This window comes from Aethalodelphis obliquidens, unplaced genomic scaffold (assembly GCF_003676395.1).
Source record: "Aethalodelphis obliquidens isolate GAN/ISIS:26980383/991018 unplaced genomic scaffold, ASM367639v1 scaffold14, whole genome shotgun sequence".
Lineage (NCBI taxonomy): Eukaryota > Metazoa > Chordata > Mammalia > Artiodactyla > Delphinidae > Aethalodelphis > Aethalodelphis obliquidens.
In genome coordinates, this window is record NW_020837958.1 from 737,842 (window position 1) to 759,288 (window position 21,447).

General features: G+C 40.2%; 1 protein-coding gene across 2 annotated transcripts in view; it reads left to right on the forward strand.

Moving 5' to 3' along the window:
* The window catches only part of PATL1 (PAT1 homolog 1, processing body mRNA decay factor), a 36,674-nt gene that overhangs the window by 13,271 nt on the left and 1,956 nt on the right, over positions 1–21,447 (forward strand). For both annotated transcript variants that reach the window (XM_027114613.1, XM_027114611.1), the window contains 11 exons: positions 36–256; positions 1,645–1,734; positions 10,262–10,442; positions 10,948–11,071; positions 11,542–11,639; positions 12,084–12,143; positions 13,182–13,330; positions 14,981–15,140; positions 19,009–19,164; positions 21,083–21,174; positions 21,270–21,419. In XM_027114613.1, coding sequence (XP_026970414.1) covers positions 36–256; positions 1,645–1,734; positions 10,262–10,442; positions 10,948–11,071; positions 11,542–11,639; positions 12,084–12,143; positions 13,182–13,330; positions 14,981–15,140; positions 19,009–19,164; positions 21,083–21,174; positions 21,270–21,419 — 1,481 coding nt within the window. The remainder of the gene's footprint in view (positions 1–35; positions 257–1,644; positions 1,735–10,261; positions 10,443–10,947; positions 11,072–11,541; positions 11,640–12,083; positions 12,144–13,181; positions 13,331–14,980; positions 15,141–19,008; positions 19,165–21,082; positions 21,175–21,269; positions 21,420–21,447) is intronic.

Here is a 21,447-nt window from a genome sequence, read left to right on the forward strand (position 1 = left end):
GATCAACTGAATCTAAGATCTTGTGCCTCTTGTAGCTACAGCCTGGACGGATGTCTCCCAGCCAGTTTGCACGGGTCCCTGGATTTGTTGGTAGTCCACTTGCTGCCATGAATCCCAAGTTGCTGCAAGGGCGAGTTGGGCAGATGCTTCCCCCAGCACCAGGCTTCCGTGCCTTCTTTAGTGCTCCAGCCCCTGCTACACCGCCTCCTCCTCAGCAGCACCCTCCTGGCCCAGGGCCTCACCTGCAAAACCTAAGGTACACAAAACAGATACCTCCGTTTATCCATTGTCATCTAAGCCTCCTGATCATTGACGTTTAGTGCTGTAGCATAGAAGTCTGTTGATATTTGCAAGTGATATATTTTGAGATGTTATTTGATCCTCAAGTTGCCAAGCACAGAAATGTTTGACCGTCTCCAGGCTTTCTTATGAATCACATTTCCCTCCAGTCACATGCTTCCTGTGTACATTTGCACATTACTAATCACCTTTTTTATTTCTCCTGAAGTTTCTTGTGTCTCACTTATTTTACAAACACACACATACTTACGTATGCACGAACTGTTTGTCATTTAACAAGAATTATCATATACTAAGGAACAGAGAGGAAGTTCCCTGGCGGTCCAATGGTTAGGATTCGGTGCTTTCACTGCCATGACCTGGGTTCAATGCCTGGTTGGGGAACTAAGATTCTGCAAGCTGCACGGCTCAGCCAAAAAGAAAAAAAAAGGGAACAGAGATACAGATGTTGAGTTGTCAGCTAATCTCAGTGCTAGCTAGTTGCTTGCTTCCACTGTGATTTTATAACAAGAGGGGTTTAAGTTCCTGCTTCAGTGAAATTGTGTTTTATTACATATCGTATTGTATCAGTTAGGATTCTCCAGAGCAGCAGAAGCAGTAGGATATAGATAAATAAGTAAAGAAGAAATTTACTGAAAGGAATTGGCTTGCATGATTGTGGGGCTGGCAAGTCCAGAATGCATAGGGCAGGCCAGCAGGCTGGACATTTTGGTAGGAGCTGAGGTTGCAACCTTGAGTCTGAATTTGTAGGGCAGGTGGGCAGGCTGGAAATTCAGTCAGGACTTCCGTGTTCTAGTCTTGAGGCAAAATTCCTTCCCTGGGAAACATGTTTTCCTTTCAACTGATTGGGCAAGCCCCAACCACATTATCGAGGGTCATCTCTTTTTTTCTTAAGGTCAACTAATTGCAAATGTTAGTCGCATCTACAAAATGCCTTCACAGCAACATCTAGTTGAGTGATTGTCCAAACAACTGGCCAGCTTAGCCAAGCTGACATATAAAATTAACTATCACACATATATGTTTCAATGTCATTCCCAAATACTTGAAACTAAGTACATTAAATCTATTAGAGACTTCTCTTTAACAGGAGCAAAAAGAAAAAGAGTTAAACTGCTTTACTGCTGATTCATTCTAATTTTATGATTGTCCTCTTAGGAGTTGAGAATTGGCTTTTGTGGAAGACATAAAAATACAGTGGCGTCTTCCTTCTGAAAGATCTTAGAATAGACTTTAGCATTCCCTTGGGTGAACCTGTATGAAGTTATCCTGTACTGACCACATTGTTAAAAACTTCAAGTCATCAGGATGACAGAATTGCACATCTTTTCCCTTTTTGTTTAGATCACAGGCCCCAATGTTTAGACCAGACACAACCCACCTTCATCCACAGCACCGTCGACTCTTGCATCAGAGACAGCAACAGAATAGGAAGTAAGTACTTATCCTACTCCTTTGTGGTTTCTTAATTTAGCTGTCATTTTTGACTGATTTAGTTTACTTTTTAAGTAAATGTAATCAGTATTGCACTTATTTTAACTGGTTAAGTCAGATCATATATGCTGTTATTTTATGTTTCCACTGCACAAATTCTTTTTTTTTGAATTTTTGAATTTTACTTATGTTTTATACAGCAGGTTCTTATTAGGTATCTATTTTATACATATTAGTGTATACATGTCAATCCCAATCTCCCAATTCATCCCGCCACCACCACCCTTCCCCGCCACTTTCCCCCCTTGGTGTCCTTGTCCATATGTTTGTTCTCTACATCTGTGTGTCTGTTTCTGCCCTGCAAACCGGTTCACCTGTACCATTTTTCTAGGTTCCACATATACGCATTAACATACGATACTTGTTTTTCTCTTTCTGACTTACTTCACTCTGTATGACAGTCTCTAGATCCATCCACATCTCTACAAATGACCCAATTTCGTTCCTTTTTACGGCTGAGTAATATTCCATTGTATATATGTACCACATCTTCTTTAGCCACTCGTCTGTCGATGGGCATTTAGGTTGCTTCCATGACCTGGCTATTGTAAATAGTGCTGCAGTGGACACTGGGGTGCATGTGTCTTTTTGAATTATGGTTTTCTCTGGGTATATGCCCAGTAGTGGGATTGCTGGGTCATATGGTAATTCTATTTTTAGTTTTTTAAGGAACCTCCACACTGTTCTCCATAGTGGCTGTATCAATTTACATTCCCACCAACAGTGCAAATGGGTTCCCTTTTCTCCACACCCTCTCCAGCATTTGTTGTTTGTAGATTTTCTGATGATGCTCTTTCTAACTGGTGTGAGGTGATACCTCATTGTAGATTTGATTTGCATTTCCCTAATAATTAGTGATGTTGAGCAGCTTTTCACGTGCTTCTTGGCCATCTGTATGTCTTCTTTGGAGAAATGTCTATTTAGGTCTTCTGCCCATTTTTAGATTGGGTTGTTTTTTTAATATTGAGCTGCATGAGCTGTTTATATATTTTGGAGATTAATCCTTTGTCCATTGATTTGTTTGCAAATATTTTCTCCCATTCTGAGGGTTGTCTTTTCGTCTTGTTTGTAGTTTCCTTTGCTTTGCAAAAGCTTGTAAGTTTCATTAGGTCCCATTTGTGTATTTTTGTTTTTATTTCCATTAGGAGGTGGATCAGAAAAGATCTTGCTGTGATTCATGTCAAAGAGTGTTCTTCCTACATTTTCCTCTATGAGTTTTATAGTGTCCAGTCTTACATTTAGGTGTCTAATCCATTTTGAGTTTATTTTTGTGTTTGGTGTTAGGGAGTGTTCTAATTTCATTCTTTTACATGTAGCTGTCCAGTTTTCCAAGCACCACTTATTGAAGGGACTGTCTTTTGTCCATTGTCATAGATTAGTGTGTGGGTTTATCTCTGGGATTTCTATCCTGTTCCATTGATCTATGTGTCTGTTTTTGTGCCAGTACCATATTGTCTTGATTACTGTAGCTTTGTAGTATGAAGTCAGGGAGGCTGATTCCTCCAGCTCCGTTTTTCTTTCTCAAGATTGATTTGGCTATTCGGGGTCTTTTGTGTTTACGTACAAATTGTGAAATTTTTTGTTCTAGTTCTGTGAAAAATGCCATTGGTAATTTGATAGGGATTGCATTGAATCTGTAGATTGCTTTGGGTAGTATAGTCATTTTCACGATATTGCTCTTCCAATCCAAGAACATGGTATATCTCTCCATCTGTTTGTGTCATCTTTGATTTCTTTCATCAGTGTCTTACAGTTTTCTGAGTACAGGTCTTTTACCTCCTTAGGTAGGTTTATTCCTAGGCATTTTATTCTTTTTGTGGGATGGTAAATGGGATTGTTTCCTTAATTTCTCTTTCTGATCTTTCATTGTTAGTGTGTAGGAATGCAGGAGGTTTCTGTGCATTAATTTTGTATCCTGCAACCGTACCAAATTCATTGATTAGTTCTAGTAGTTTTCTGGTAGCGTCTTTAGGATTTTCTACGTATAGTATCATGTCATTGGCACCAGGGACGGGACGGTTTTACTTTTTCTTTTCCAATTTCCTTTTATTTCTTTTTCTTCCCTGATTGCTGTGGCTAGGACTTCCAATACTGTGATGAATAATAGTGGCGAGAGTGGACATCCTTGTCTTGTTCCTGATCTTAGAGGAAATGCTTTCAGATTTTCACCATTGAGAATGATGTTTGCTGTGGGTTTGTCGTATATGGCTTTTATTATGTTGGGGTAGGTTCCTTCTGTGCCCACTTTCTGGAGACTTTTTATCATAAATGAGTGTTGAATTTTGTCAAACGCTTTTTCTGCATCTATTGAGATGAGCATATGGTTTTTATTCTTTAATTTGTTAATATGGTGTATCACATTGATTGTTTTGCATACATTGAAGAATCCTGCATCCTTGGGATAAATCCCACTTGATCATGGTGTATGATCCTTTTAATGTGTTGTTGGATTCTGTTTGCTAGTATTTTGTTGAGGATTTTTGCATCTATATTCATGAGTGATATTGGTCTGTACTTTTCTTTTTTTTTAGTATCTTTGGTTTCGGTATCAGTGTGATGGTGGCCTCATAGAATGAGTTTGGGAGTGTTCCTTCCTCTGCAGTTTTTTTGAAGAGTTTGAGAAGGATGCGTATTAGCTATTCTCTAAATGTTTGATAGAATTCACCTGTGAAGCCATCCGGTCCTGGATTTTTGTTTGTTGGAAATTTTTTTTTTTTTTTTTTTGTGGTACGCGCACCTCTCACTGTTGTGGCCTCTCCCGTTGCGGAGCACAGGCTGCAGACGCACAGGCTCAGTGGCCATGGCTCACGGGCCCAGCCGCTCCGCGGCATGTGGGATCTTCCCGGACCGGGGCACAAACCCGTGTCCCCTGCATCGGCAGGCGGACTCTCAACCACTGCGCCACTAGGGAAGCCCTGTTGCAAGATTTTTAAACACCGTTTCAATTTCATTACTTGTGATTGGTCTGTTCATGTTTTCTATTTCTTCCTCGTTCAGTCTTGGAAGGTTATACCTTTCTAAGGATTTGTCCATTTCTTCCAGATTGTCCACAGAGTTGCTTGTAGTAGTCTCTTAGGATGCTTTATATTTCTGCAGTGTCTGCTGTAATTTCTCCTTTTTCATTTCTGATTTTATTGATTTGAGCCCTCTCCCTCTTTTGCTTGATGAGTCTGGCTAAAAGTTTGTCAATTTTGTTTATCTTCTCAAAGAACCAGCTTTTAGTTTTTATTGATCTTTGCTACTGTATTCTTTGTTTCTATTTCATTTATTTCTGCTGTGATCTTTATGATTTCTTTCCTTCTGCTAACTTTGGGTTTTGTTTGTTCTTCTTTCTCTAGTTCCTTTAGGTGTAAGGTTAGATTGTTTATTTGAGATTTTTCTTGTTTCTTGAGGTAGGCTTATTGTACTGCTATAAACTTCCCTATTAGAACTGCTTTTGCTGCATCCCATAGGTTTTGGATTGTCATGTTTTCGCTGTAATTTGTCTCTAGGTATTTTTTTATTTCCTCTTTGATTTCTTTAGTGATCTCTTGGTTATTTAGTAATGTATTGTTTAGCCTCCATAAGTTTGCGTTTTTTACGTTTTTTTCCTTGTAATTGATTTCTAATATCATAGGGTTGTGGTTGGAAAAGATGTTTGATATGATTTCAATTTTCTTAAATTAACTGAGGCTTGAGTTGTGACCCAAGATGTGATCTATCCTGGATATTGTTCCATGTGCATTGAGAAGAAAGTGTAATCTGCTGTTTTTGGTTGGATTGTCCTATAAATATCAATTAAATCTATCTGGTCTGTTGTGTCATTTAACGCTTGTGTTTCCTTATTAATTTTCTGTTTGGATGGTCTGTCCATTGGTGTAATTGAGGTGTTAAAGTCCCCCACTATTGTGTTACTGTCAATTTCCTCTTTTATAGCTGTTAGCATTTGCCTTATGTATTGAGGTGCTCCTATGTTGGGTGCATATATATTTATAATTGATACATCTTCTTCTTGGATTGATCCCTTGATCAGTATGTAGTGTCCTTCTCTTTTGTAACATTCTTTATTTTAAAGTCTATTTTATCTGACATGAGTATTGCTACTCCAGCTTTCTTTTGATTTCCATTTGCATGGAATATCTTTTTTCCATCCCCTCACTTTCAGTCTGTATGTGTCCCTAGGTCTGAAGTGGGTCTCTTGTAGACAGCATATATATGGGTCTTGTTTTTGTATCCATTCAACGAGCCTGTGTCTTTTGGTTGGAGCATGTAATCCATTCACGTTTAAGGTAATTATTGATATGTATGTTCCTGTTACCATTTTCTTAATTGTTTTGGGTTTGTTTTTGTAGGTCCTTTTCTTCTCTTGTGTTTCCCACTTAGAGAAATTCCTTTAGCATTTGTTGTAGAGCTGGTTTGGTGGTGTTGAATTCTTTTAGCTTTTCCTTGTCTGTAAAGCTTTTGATTTCTCCATTGAATCTGAATGAGATCCTTGCTGGGTAGAGTAATCTTGGTTGTAGGTTCTTCTCTTTCATCACTTGAAATATATCGGGCCACTCTCTTCTGGCTTGTAGAGTATCTGCTGAGAAATCAGCTGGTAACCTTATGGGAGTTCCCTTGTATGTTATTTGTCATTTTTCCCTTGTTGCTTTCAATAATTTTTCTTTAATTTTTGTCAGTTTGATTACTATGTGTCTTGGCATGTTCCTCCTTGAGTTTATCCTGCCTGGGACTCTGTGCTTCCTGGACTTGGGTGGCTGTTTCCTTTCCCATGTTAGGGACGTGTTTTTGTTTGTTTGTTTGTTTTGTTTTGTTTTGTTTGCGGTACGCGGGCCTCTCACTGCTGTGGCCTCTCCCGTTGTGGAGCAACAGGCTCCAGACGCGCAGGCTCAGCGGCCACGGCTCACGGGCCCAGCCGCTCTGTGGCATGTGGGATCTTCCCGGACCGGGGCACGAACCCGTGTCCCCTGCATCGGCAGGCGGACTCTCAACCACTGCGCCACCGGGGAAGCCCTAGGGTCGTTTTTGACTATAATCTCTTCAAATAATCTCTTCATCTCGGATCCTTTCTCTCTCTCTTCTTCTGGGACCCCTAATGCAATTGTTGGTGCATTTAATGTTGTCCTAGGGGTCTCTTAGGCTGTCTTCATTTCTTTTCATTCTTTTTTCTTTATTCTGTTCCGCGGCAGTGAATTCCACCATTCTGGGTTCCAGGTCACTTATCCTTTCTTCTGCCTCAGTTATTCTGCTATTGATTCCTTCCGTTGTATTTTTCATTTCAGTTATTATATTGTTCATGTCTGTTTGTTTGTTCTTTAATTCTTCCAGGTATTTGTTCTTTAATGCTTCTAGGTCTGTGTTAAACGTTTCTTGCATCTTCTCAATCTTTGCCTCCATCCTTTTTCCGAGGTCCCGGATCATCTTCACTATCATTATTCTGAATTCTTTTTTCTGGAAGGTTGCCTATCTCCACTTCATTTAGTTGTTTTTCTGGGGTTTTATCTTGTTCCTTCATCTGGTACATAGCCCTCTGCTTTTTCATCTTGTCTATCTGTGAATGTGGTTTTTTTTCTGCAGGCTGCAGAAGTGTAGTTCTTCTTGCTTCTGCTATCTGCCCTCTGGTGGATGAGGCTATCTAAGAGGCTTGTGCAAGCTTCCTGATGGGAGGGACTGGTGGTGGGTAGAGCTGGCTGTTGTGTTGGTGGGCAGAGTTCAGTAAAACTTTAATCCACTTGTCTGCTGATGCATGGGGCTGGGTTCCCTCCCTGTTGGTTGTTTGGACTGAGGTGACCCAGCTCTGGAGCCTACCCACTCTTTGGTGGGGCTAATGGAGGACTCTGGGAGGGCTCACGCCAAGGAGTACTTCCCAGAACTTCTGCTGCCAGTGTCCTTGTCCCCACGGTGAGCCACAGCCACCCCCAGCCTCTCTGCAGGAGACCCTCCAACACTAGCAGGTAGGTCTGGTTCAGTCTCCTGTGGCATCACTGCTCCTTCCCCTGGGTTCTGATGCGCACACTACTTTGTGTGTGCCCTCCAAGAGTGGAGTCTCTATTTCCCCCAGTCCTGTTGAAGTCCTGCAATCAAATCCCGCTACCCTTCCAAGTCTGATTCTCTGGGAATTCCCCCTGCCGTTGCCAGACCCCCAGGTTGGGAAGCCTGACAGGCTCAGAACCTTCACTCCAGTGGGTGGACTTCTGTGGTATAAGTGTTCTGCAGTTTGTGAGTCAGCCACCCAGCAGTTGTGGGATTTGATTTTATTGTGATGGCGCCCCTCCTACCGTCTCACTGCAGCTTCTCCTTTGTCTTTGGACACGGGGTATCTTTTTTGGTGAGTTCCAGTGTCTTCCTGTCGATGATTGTTCAGCAGTTAGTTGTGATTCCGGTGCTCTCAGAAGAGGGAGTGTCCTCCATCCATTTCCACCTTCCAAAAACTGGAGCCCTGAACTTTAAATTATGTTATTAGATTTAATACCTGCCTGCATACCAATGCACAAGCTTTAAATGACAAGAGCTTATCAACTTGTTTCCAAGTTACTATAATTCTGAAGTACAATTTAGATCTGGGGGGTGCGGAATCAACATTTTATATTCACTGCTTACCAAGTTCTTACCATACTTTTAACTACCTTTTGTTGACCATCTCAGCTCAGACATAATCTTGAATATAGTCTCTAGCATTACATTTGGGTCTTACGTAAAGCCAACAGTCACTCTTTATCTTTGCCTCTGTTTAATCCTCATTCAAATATATATTTATATATGTGACCTCAGCTGTGTACCAGGCACTGTAGTCAGTTTTGGGGATTGAAAGAAGAACAAGACATATCAAACCCTTGCCTTCATGGAGCTTACATTCTATCACCATTCTTATATATAAAATAAGAGAATTAAACATAATTTTGAGGGGTTTTTTCAACCTTTCATTTTATGGTTCTTTGTGTGTAATTTATTTTTTCTTTCAAAAAAATTCCAGAATATTTTTTTCAGGGGGAAAAAAACCAATATGGACTCTTAAGACACAAAAAGTACAAACCATAAAGGAAAAGATTAATACATTAGACTGTTAAAATATGAAACTTCTTGTGCCTGCAGTTAACATTATGGTATTATGTACTTCAGAATTTAAGAGTGTAGATCTCATGTTAAGTGTTCTTACCACCACCAAAAAAAGAGAAAGAAAGGGACACAAGGAGTAGGTGTTGGATATGTCCATTACTTTGTTTATGGTGATGATAACACAAATGTTTGCATATGTCCAAACTTACCAGTTTGTACACATTAAATATGTGCAGTTCTTTGTATATCAGTTATCACTTAATAAAGCAGTTTAAAAGTATTTTAATAAAATTTCAAAAATATATTAAACTTCTGTGTAACAAAAGGCATCAAACACAAACATGTAATTTTCAATAGAGGAAACCTACATGGCTCATAAAAGTGAAAAGATTTTTCAGATTCACTTGTAATCAGAAGAATGCAAATTAGATAACCATTTTATATCCTCAGGCAAAACGTGAAGTGTCTCAACTGTCATTGTTGGCAGGAATGGCATGCACAGCCTTTTGAGAGAGAATTTGGCAATAAATAATAAGATTGATAATGTGGATATGCTGCATCCTAGCAGTTCTACTTTTCAGTATATGCCTGTGTGTGTTATCATCAACATGGATAAATATGAAAGGCATAATGTTGAATAAGAAACAAGGAGCAGAACTGTATGTCTAGTACCAGTTATGTAAAATGGAATAACACTGTATAATATTTAAAAGTAGATGTACAAGTAATAAAAGTATAAAAACATTTCATGGAGGTTGCATAACAAAGTCAGGATAGTGGTTCCTATAGGAAGGAAGGGAAGGTGGAAACCGTGATCTGGAGGGTATAGGTGGGCCTTCATCTGTAAATGTCACACTGTATTACTTTAATATTACTTTTTAAAAGTCTGAAGCAAATTTGACCAAACAATTTTTTTTTCATTAAGTCTAGATAGTGAGTAAATGGATTTTTTTTTTAATAGTATTTGCTGGGCTTTTCTATATGTTTGAAGTATGTCATGATTTTCATCAAGTTTTTTTAAAAGTATATAGACTTGGGGTCAAATTGGCATGTGTTCACAATCTCTCACTCTGCTGCCTGGTATCCTGCTTTAGGCTAGCTACTTGATCTCGTTTGGCCTCGGCTTGTTGTCTTAAGTGGAGAAAATAAATCTACCTTATTACCTCATAGGGTTATTGTGGGGCTTATACAAAAGTCCATAGGTGAAAGTGCTTAGCTTATGGTAAGGCACTTGGATCTCAGTTTTATCTCAATTATGTATTGCACAGCTCTTTCCTTTCAAATTCTGTTAAGATTCGATTCTTTTTCACTCCTCTTTTAACAGAAGCAAAGGGGAACCTTTTTTTCAATTGGCCTGGTTTACTGCAGTGCTGTTACAAGGCATAATTCATGTATCCACTTGGAGTGAATGTGGCATGTATTTCTTTTTCAGTCAGCATCGGAATCTCAACGGTGCAGGAGATAGAGGAAGTCACCGGAGCAGTCATCAGGATCATCTCCGAAAGGATCCATATGCCAATCTCATGTTGCAGCGAGAAAAGGATTGGGTCTCTAAAATCCAGATGGTGCAGCTGCAAAGCACTGATCCCTACCTGGATGATTTTTATTACCAGGTAAGTACTCTGTGCTAGTTTTGAGGATAATAGTTTAGTCCCTTACCCTGGTGAAGGTACTCATTTAAATATTGGTAGAATTAAATATTGATAGAATTTTCTTTTGAGGTAGTCTTCAAGTGGATAAGAATTGACTAAGCAAATTCTGTCCTCTTTTCAAGCTGAAGAACCTGTCCCACTATTCACTCAAAGGTTTGCATATATGCCTTTTATTTCTTACCTACGGAGGCTCTCAGACCAATGTTTTCAAATCTTTTCGGCATCAATAATCTGGTTCTTTCAATGAAGAATATTGGCAGTCTAACTTTAAAGATATTTCCATTGATGATTATTTTGAAGGCTGGGATTTTTTGATAAATTCATAGCAATCTAATAAAAATTAAAGATCAATATATTTATAGAGTACAAGTAGTGTTGCTACCACTAGTATAAGTTAATTATTTCATGATAAAGAGAGACCATATTCTGTGCTTGTTGCAACTGAAATCATCTTCTCATGTGGTAGAATTATTTTGAAAAACTGGAGAAACTGTCAGCTGCTGAAGAAGTGCAAGGTGATGGCCCAAAAAAGGAGCGCACCAAGCTCATTACCCCTCAGGTGGCCAAACTGGAGCACGCCTATAAGCCAGGTGAGGTCCTTATCCCCACAGCCATAATGGAGAGATGTGGTGCTGCTGATAGGATAGAATAAAAATAACTGTAAAGATGATTGGATAGAGATGTTTGAAACTGATGTGTAAAGTATCATTGTCCTTGACAAATGCACAGGTCAGCCTTATTCAAGCATGGAGTGAATGGTTTGACACATGGCCTTTTAGATCCTTTTCTACTTGAGATTCCATGACTTTTTAAAACCTGTTATAATTTCTAGTATCCATAAAATAGATAAGGGGGAAATACTTCAGAGTTTTATTTATTATTACAACCAAAAAAATGGGAAAGGATAGATGTTGATAAGCGATTGCTTTAGATAATACATAGATTTTTGTAGTAAATTGTTAGGCTCTGTGTAAAGAATAGAGAATATAAAGATCTTCTTTGAAAGCTGTCTGCCTGCATTTCTGAGTTTTTATTTGTTGGAAATTTTTTGTCCCTGCAGTGCAGTTTGAGGGCTCTTTGGGAAAGCTTACTGTCTCTAGTGTGAATAATCCCCGAAAAATGATTGATGCTGTTGTGACATCTCGGAGTGAGGATGATGTAAGTGTCTGTAGAATTGTGTGTTTAAAAAAGTCTGGGTCATCACCACTTCTTTGGGGGTCAGTGGATTAGAATCCTAAGGCAGCCAGGCGGGACCGGGGTGGCAGGAGCCTTTGAACTAGGTCAGTCTGGCTGCAGGCAGCATCAGCTATTGACTCCAGTTTTTAAAACTATGATTTTCTCTGTGTTTTAAGATTTTCCTATGATATCCTCATCTTCCACTGCATTGTGCAACTACCTCTTGCCTATCTGTGTGTTCAGTTTATGTGTGGGTTGATTCAGTCAACTCTATGACCTTTGTCCACATTAGTTTTGTTTTAGAGTATTAACTTTCAAAGAGTCAGTATTCTCAAAGTATTGTTACAAATGGCATTACCTATGTGCCAGTAAGTTATTTTTAACATGGATAAAGAGTTCACATTGAGGAGTCTTGTCTCTTTTTAGGAGACAAAAGAAAAACAGGTTCGGGACAAAAGACGAAAAACCCTTGTCATAATTGAGAAGGTAAGTTTTAGAATTTGTTACTGTAGTTAGTTTCAAATAAGGAACTATTAAATGTATGTGTACTCAACAATGGGAAAGTAAACAATCAGTTAGTGTTCCATGATTTTAATTAATGGATATATTTGTGTAAAGTGCCTATTGTGTGCAGGGCACGCTAGAAAGGAATGTGGCATACCTCACCTATGGTCTCATGAAAAGAACACTGCAATTGGAAGTCCTGGGTTTTTTGTCCAAGCTTGTTCAGTTAACAACTGTGAATGTTTTGGGGCAGGTCATCTTCCTAAGAAAATGAGAATAAAAATTACACTGTTCTGCCTATGAATTAATTCAGGTCTATTCAGTCAGCTCACATATATTTATTGGATATTCTCTGGGTGCTGGGCACTGTCCTGGGTTCTAAGGACAATCGGGTAATATATAAGCAGTTTGTGTTAAAGCATAAATACATATTGCAAGGCATAGAGCATAGGGGTTAGGAGCACAGACCCTGGAAACAGTCTACAAATCATGTCTTTTCCATTTCTCAGAGCTGTGACTTGAGGCAAGTTATTTAACCTTTCTATGCTGTCCTCAGTTTCTTTATCTTTAAAAATGAAAACTGTAAGAGTCTGTTTCTCACTGGGCTGTGGTGAGTTAGTATTCAGTAAATGAGTACTTGCAAAGTGTTTAGAGCAATATGCCTGGCACCCAGTAGTAAAATTAGCTGTGACCGTTTTTATTAACATAAGGCATTACTTGGAGCAGTGGTACACGTTGTTTATCTTACAGTGCTGTTGCCGCTGCTGGAGAATTTGGAAAGTGTGTAATCATTTCACTGTCTGCCTTCTGGATTAGAGGTCAAGGAGGTACAGGGAATGATGTTCAGAGAATTTTTTAAGTTATTGCACTATGTTTTTCTGGGTTTAAAAGAGCACTTTTTCCCTCTCAATCTTATTACAATGCGCTCTCACTCTTTTGTCTTTATCTGGTATTCCTAAACTGTGAAGTTGTTTATCTAATACTCTGAGCTTGCTGAGGCCTGCTTTGTCTCTCACTTAGACCTATAGTTTACTCCTTGATGTGGAGGATTATGAAAGGCGTTACCTCCTAAGTCTGGAAGAAGAGCGACCTGCCCTGATGGATGAAAGAAAGCACAAAATTTGTAGCATGTATGACAACTTAAGGGGGAAATTGCCTGGACAGGAGAGGTAAGAGTAGTGTACTTTGGTAAAAACATAGACTAGCTAGACTCCTTCCTCTGCTACATTGAACTTTATACGTTCTACCCTTTGGATATCCTTCCTTACCATCTCAGTAAGCTCAAAGTCTTTCCTTTTGGCCTCAAATGCCACTTCATGTAAAATATTTCATAATTCTTTCCAGCCAGGAGAAAAATCTGTTTATCCTGAATTCATTTTTTCAGCAAGTACCTATTCAGGTATCTGCTAGGAACTGTGCTGGGCACTGGAGATACAGTGGGGAGCATTATTTAGCTTGTGTTGTTGAGCTTACAGATTGCATCTGGTTTATGCTTACTAATGTTCAACGTTGTGATCTTTATGTATTTTCTTTCCTACTAGGAGGGAAAGTATTATAACACTTACACTTCCTTGGGATTTCCATACAATACTTATTTGCTATGGAAACCAGTTGGTTTTCCAGTGGAGACTAAGCTCCTTAATATAACTTCTCTATATCTCTCTCATCTCTCTCCAACCCAGTATCTGGAACAGAATCTTGCTAATGGTAAATGTTCTATAAATCACAATATTTATTTGATGAATGCGAGAGGACTGTGTCTCCTAATCACTCCCTTTCTCTTTGCCCATTCAAGAGAATTGATGATTCTTCTAAGCCAGGACACACGCAAAACAGAACTTCAAAAAAGGACCTTCTTTTCGGCACACCTTTTCTGGAGTCGGGCTGACAGGGAACTGGTTGAATAAGTTTGGGTTTATCCATAGATTTGACTGTTATGCAGCCATTAAAATGTATGTAGTTAAAGTATTATTTATTGCCGTAGAAGAGTGTTCACAAGAAGTTGTTGAGTGAAAAAAGTCAAGTAACAAAGCCATATAAATTACATGGACCCTTTCTTTTAAATGAAAGATAAAAATATACAATAGACAGCAAAAATGTCTTCAAAATGATAACACTAATAAATTATCTCTGAGATTATGAATATTTTATTCCTTTTTTCTTATATATATTTTCAGATTTTGCTGTTTTACCCATGTCATTTGTATAGTTGCTTAAAAGTTAATAAAGGAAATTAATGCAAATAGTTTGATCAATTCTTTAACATAACAGTTTGTGAAATGATGATTTTCAGTATTTATGAAACGAAGAATTACTTTTTTTTTTTATTATTCTTTGAGACTATACCAAAACTCCACAGTAGCTTCTTTATTTAGTTTTGGCTGCATTTGGGTCTTCGTTGCTGCGTGTGGGCTTTCTCTAGTTGCAGCGAGCAGGGCTACTCTTTGTTGCAGTGTGCGGGCTTCTCATTGCGGTGGCTTCTCTTGTTGCAGAGCATGGGCTCTAGGCGTGCAGGCTTCAGTAGTTGTGGCGCGCGGGCTCAGTTACTCCGTGGCATGTGGGATCTTCCCGGAGCAGGGCTCGAGCCCATGTCCCCTGCATTGTCAGGCGGCTTCTTAACCACTGCGCCGTCAGGGAAGCCCCGAAGAATTACTTTTTATTATTTGGTTGAGAGTTGGAGAAGTAATTCTATTTTGTAGTACAGATAATTGTAGAGTGAAAATAAATGCAGTGTATTCACTCAGTAACATGTAAGAGGAAAAAAGGGATTTTTTACATTATTCTTGCTGGCCTAAGTTAGCATTCTTCTTTCCCTGCAGGCCCAGTGATGACCACTTTGTACAGATCATGTGCATCAGAAAAGGGAAGAGAATGGTTGCCCGTATTCTTCCTTTCCTCTCCACAGAGCAAGCAGCTGACATTCTCATGACAACAGCCAGGAACCTCCCTTTCCTTATCAAGAAGGATGCACAAGATGAGGTGATCTGCCATGTGTGGGACATCTTTCCTTTGGGTCTTCATAGTTGAAAAGATTTCTAGAATCCAGATTTCTTTTTGTCTCCTTTTCCCTTTTGTACTCTTTTATCTTTGGCAGAGTGATATGATTATTTAAGGCAAAAACTTTACTCCAGGCCTGTATTTTTAATGTCACTTTTTATCCAACAGACCATGTTCCTAAACAGGAGGAAAGCAGTAATTCTGTCTTACTTGAAGTAGTTGTAAAAGCTGTGGTCTGTATCAGAATTGCTTGGGAAGCAGATAATTCAGCCCTACTCCAATCTTGCTGAATCAGAATTTACAGAGAGACGATCAGGGGCTTCTGGGTTTATAACAACATCCCCAGCTGAATCTGATGCTCACTAAATTTGCAACTTATGATCTTGGTTACTTTGTTGGATATAAAGTATCATTCATTGGGCTGTTATTAGTAGCTAACATTGACCTGTAGACTTAGTTGAATGGTGTCCCACAGGAATTGGGCCAGTGCTTTTAAATAATTGTATCTAACCTAAACTGGGCTGGAATTTGAAACATGATTATCAAGTTGATAAGTTAACTCTTGGTAAGAATTGCTCTCTGCTTATGCGTGTCGTAATACTTGAAAGATTAGCACAATTTAAAATAGTCTTAGAATTTCAAAACAAGGAATTGGTAAGGTTAGTACAAAGGGCTAGTATTACTCAATGTGAGATTCAGAATAATAGAATTTATGAGCGTGAACCTGAAAGATGTGAAAATTATTCCTTCTGAAATGATAATAGGATTGAAAGAATTTCTTCATTCAGCAAATACTTATTGAATACTTCTATGTACCAGGCACATTTAGGTCCTAGAAATATAGCACCTAGTTCGAGGTGCTGAGAGTTAGGAATCCAAAGATGCCTGCTTTGGTGGAGCTTATCTGCCAGTGAGGAAAACTTGGTTAAGTGTAGAGGCTAAGATTTTACCTGTATGCGTTAAAGAGTAATAGACCACATCTCTAAACACCGTTTTTTTGACGTAATAGCGTGTTCCAGGTCCTGAGGCATAAAATGTACGAGACAATTCTGGAATATCTTGTATCAGAAAGCATGGAGGCTAAAAGATGACTAGGGTCCTATGTGAAAGATGCACAGACCAATTTGAAGGGGCCTCCTTGTGGCCAAAATGGGATCATTTGCATCAGAAAGAAAAACTACAGGAGTGGATTGAAGTAAATCAAATATATTTAATTTAATGAGTTCATAATGGTATGAAAAAAATATACTAATCACCTTCAGAGATTGCTAGGCTATCAACTCATTATTCTGAAAAGTGGTAAATAAAGGAAAAGAAGCATTTATCCTGCCGCATTACAACCAAATGTCATGGTGACCAGAGAGTGATAATAGAAAAGTTCTTCTTTATAGAAGGTATATCAGCTAATAAATTCAAAAGAAATGATAAAATTAGAAAATTGCAGTTTTACAGCTCCTAATGGAAAAGCAATCAATCCAGGCAGCAACCATTACTGGTGCTACAAAAGCATTAGGTAAAAGGTGGATGGAGACCTTTACGGTGGTTGGAGCAGGCAGGCGACACCTGAACCCACTAATATTTTGGTTTTATTTATGTATGTATGTATTTATTTATGGCTGCGTTGGGTCTTCATTGCTGCGCGCGGGCTTTCTCTAGTTGCAGCGAGTGGGGGCTACTCTTCATTGCGGTGCACGGGCTTCCCATCGCAGTGGCTTCTCTTGTCGCGAAGCACGGGCTCTAGGCACGTGGGCTTCAGTAGTTGTGGCACGTGGGCTCAGTAGTTGTGGCTCGCGGGCGCTAGAGCGCAGGCTCAGTAGTTGTGGCGCACGGGCTTAGCTGCTCCGCCTCACGTGGGATCTTCCTGGACCAGGACTCGAACCCGTGTCCCCTGCATTGGCAGGTGGATTCTCAACCACTGTGCCACCAGGGAAGTCCCCCAGTGTTGACTGTTAACACCACTAACGGGGACAACCGGACACTATGTGCATCTTGATGTGATGCAGTAGAAAACACACAGCTCTCTCCATGAAGTTTTCTTGCCATGCACCACCCTGACCCCTCCATTGAACTTGAACTGAATCGAACCTCTAATTATCAGTTTTTATGGGAAAAAACAGAGGATGGTGAAACCTGTTAAGTGACACCACAGGGGTGCAATTAGCCAGATCCAAACTATGGGACAAATGACCCAGTTTCTTCAACAAATAAATGGCATGAGAAAAGGAGATGGACGGTGACAAAGGAGCTATTAACAGATTTTAAAAGCCTTACCAGCCGAATGCAATGTGTGGATTTATTTGAATCATGATTAAAATAAATCAGCTACTGGGACTTCCCTGATGGTCCAGTGGTTAAGACTCCACTCTCCAAATGCAGGGAGCCTGGGTTCGATCTCTGGTCAGGGAACTAGGTCCCACATGCTGCAACTAAGAGTTCGCATGCCGCAGCTAACCATCCCGCATGCTGTAACTAAGACCCAGTGCAACCAAATAGATAAATATTTTAAAAATAAAAATAATAATTCACATTGCTGGTCCTAGACTGAATGTCCGTCAAGCTAGGATGGGCATGTACCATATTGGCCAAAGCATTGAGGAAAGCCTTTTCTGTGTTGGACTATATTAACTGATGGCATTTAAAAAAAAAAAAAAAGAATAAATCAGCTGTTAAAAGACATTTTCGAGACAGTTGGACAGACTGAATTTGGAATAAATATTGGATGATAATTAAGGAATTAAACTTTGTTAGGTGTGATAATATTGTGAGAGATTTTGTTAGCGATGCCAATTGAAGTATTTATGGATGGAATGATCTTATATGGGAATCTATATCTTAAATATAGATTTAATAAGGTTGGCAACCTGTTGTTGATTGAATTGTTGTTGAAGTTAGGTTATGGGTATGTGGACTTCACTATACTGGTCTTTGTACTTTTGTGTATGTTTAAGAATGGTTTCATTTTTAAAGCTCTGTTTATTTAGAGTAGTAGATCATGAAAAGGAGTTTTCTGCATCCTTGGATGCTGTTTAAAGTAGAACCAGCCATCACTTTTTATGCCATGGGCATTGAGTGCTGGAAGCACCCTCAATTTCCTTTCAAGTGTCATAACCTAGTTATACCAGTAGCTCTGTATTTTAACTTCCCAGTCCGGGCCTTAAGGCAAAACGGAATGAGTGGACCAGCAGGCTGGAATCCAGCAGCCTTGGAGTCTGGTTCCAGCTCCTAGCTTTGTAACCGAACACTGAGTTTCTGATCACTTAGCTTCTCTAATAATCTATAAAAATTGATTAATCATTTCCTCATTCAGCTTTTATAAAAAGATAAAACAAGGTACAGTTAACTCTGAAAATACTTCTCGATAACTCTGTAGCACTGAGAATTTTACCTGTGTTAGAGTCCCTCTCACAATGCATTAAAGTTGCCAGTTTACTCATGGCTTCTCCTCTATGCCTTAGACCCCTGAGGGTCTGTCCTGTTTACTATTTGTTTTTACCTCACATGCCTGGAACACATCTAAATGTGTTAAAGCATCTAAATATTTGTGGAGGAAATACTGATGTTTTATCGTGAATCTTGCTATGGATTTGAGAAGGGATGTTTACACCCTTGGTTCACACAAGTAATGCTGTTTCCTTTACAAGTTGAGTTGAAAAAGTTCTCAGTAGCTACCATAGAATCCGCTGTTAAGATGCTGGTAGTATCTGCTAGGCTTGTCAGCCCTTTTTGGTTAAATCTTGCCTCGGGAAGTTGAATATACAACTGAGCATCCTTCCATCCGTGCCCACTGATGGGGTGTGACTGAAGTAACAGTTGCCGAGATGTGATGCCTTTTTTTTTTTTTTTTTGGTAGGTGCTGCCATGCTTATTGAGTCCCTTCTCTCTTCTCCTCTATCATCTTCCATCAGTGACTGTCACCAGCCTTCTGCAACAGCTAATGAACCTACCTCAGAGTGCAGCTGCACCAGCACCCTCCAATCCTCACCTCACTGCTGTGCTCCAGAACAAGGTGGCCTTGCCCTTTTATGTCCCTGAACTTTGAGAGGCGTTTAAATTTGAGTTATGAGTAAAAATAATGACTGCTGTGGCAATTGTAAAAAAAAAAAAAAAGGCTTCCTTCAGCCTTTTACATTAAGCTTATAGTGATAAAAACTAGAAATAACAGTGGTTTCAACAAAATAGAACATTCTGTATCTCATGTGGAATAAATCTGGTATGGTGACTGCATGGTGTCAGGGGTACAGGCTCCTTCAGTTTCCCTTCTTTGCCATCCTTAGCAGTGGCTGCCATGCTTGTGACCTCTAATGGTCCACGATGGTTGTGGAATTTAAGGTTCCACTTTGCACCAGGAAGAGAGGTGTGTTTAGAAAGCCAAGAGGTGTGGAGTAGCTGTCTGTCCTCCTTATTTGGACCTTTTCCAGGAGCTCTAACCACCAACTTCTACTTAATCTCAATGGCCAGATCTTAGTCACATGCCATGCCTAAACTGCAGGGAAGGCTGGAGAACGTCTTTTAGTTCACGCCATTGTCACCACAAATAGATCTAATAGGAGAAGGAAAGCATACAGTATTAGGTAGATAATTAACGGTCTCTGTCATAAGAGACTATTTCATATTTCATCTATATCAGGTTAAAGACCCAGAGACTCCTAGGGGAAGCAGGATACAGAAGAAGAACATGAGCTTTGAGACAGAGCAGGTTTCCACTCCTTCTCTGCCACATCCTAGCTCTGGGACCCTGAACACATTGTTTCACTTTGCTGAGCCGCACTTTCCTGATCTGTAATGTGGAGGTGATGAGGTCAGTGTCAGAGTTGTCCTGTTTCTTAGAAGAGAAAGCAGCCGTGAACGGTTCAGTATAATGCCTGGTACACAGTGAGCACTCACTAAGGGCCGTCTGTTACAGTAGAGGGAAAAGCAGACCCAAGGCCTCTTTCTTCTTATACCTGAAAACCTGCCAAGCATGGCTCGGAAGGGCCGCGAGTACCTCAGAGGCTGAGAGGGTGATGGTGCCTCAGGGGACGTAAGACAGGGGTTCTGGGGTAATCAGTTGTGTGCCTTCCATGTTATTTGGTCTCTTAGCTTTAATTTTGAAAAAGACAGTAGAAAAGCATGAAGTCAGACAAGGTTATGTAACCCGTTGTTTTTCCGACAATGACGTGAAGGGAGCTTTTTTGGAAAGGCAAGGTTATCCTGTATGAGGTGAACTCAGGAGGGGATGGAATCCCAAAATATCCCCAGCTTCTCTTTATGGTCCATTATAGCTGTGATTCATACATTTAACCTAGGACTTGAACATCCTCTCTAAGCCTTTATATTTCCAGATATGTGTGTCCTTTTATAAGGAAATTTTCTCTTCATTCCCTGATCATCGCAGTTACCTTTCTTTGTATGTTTTCTCACAGGTCTTAACACCATTTTTCTTAATTCAAATTCTATTTAATGTCTTTTATTCTATGAACTTTAATTTTCTGTATCAAAATTTGTCTTCATTTAACTCTCCTTTTTAATCCATTTCTGTTCTGGTGAACAGGAGAAAAGCTAAATCCCACATTGCCCATGGCAAGGAGAAGTTGTCTTGCCCTGTCGGGGTGGGGTGGGGTGTGGAGGACTGCTGGACACTGGGCAAGGAGAAGTTGTCTTGTCCCGTCGGGGTGGGGTGGGGTGTGGAGGGCTGTCCCGTCGGGGTGGGGTGGGGTGTGGAGGGCTGCTGGACACTGCGGCTTCCTGCTTCCTTTGGGGGGGCTTGTTGCCGCTGTGCCAGGAGAAGGACACGGCCTCTCGGCTCGGCCCGATTCCACAGAGCAGCACAGCAGTGGGGTTCTTTTGATCCAGCGCCGTTGCCCATCTAGCGCTGCGGTCCGCGCAGCAGCGGTCCAGGAGGACTGGGTGCAGCGCCGTGTGACGCCCTCTGTCTCCTCTCGCAGTTCGGCCTGTCACTGCTCCTCCTCGTGCTGAGCCGGGGGGAAGACCTGCAGGGCTCAGACCCCACTTCAGAATCAACGCAGAGCAACCAGTGGTCAGTCTAGACTGTGTTTCTTCTCTTATTTTAAGTTCTTTTAGGTAATCTTTTCATTCTTTTTTTATATTGTTATTTTTGATTTTCCCTTTCAGGACGGAGGTGATGTTCGTGGCAACCCGAGAACTTCTGCGGATTCCCCAGGCAGCCCTGGCCAAGCCAGTCTCTATACCCACAAATCTAGTATCCCTGTTTTCTCGTTACGTTGACCGACAGAAACTGAACTTGCTGGAGACAAAACTGCAGTAAGTTGGAAACAGGAGAGTTCCACAT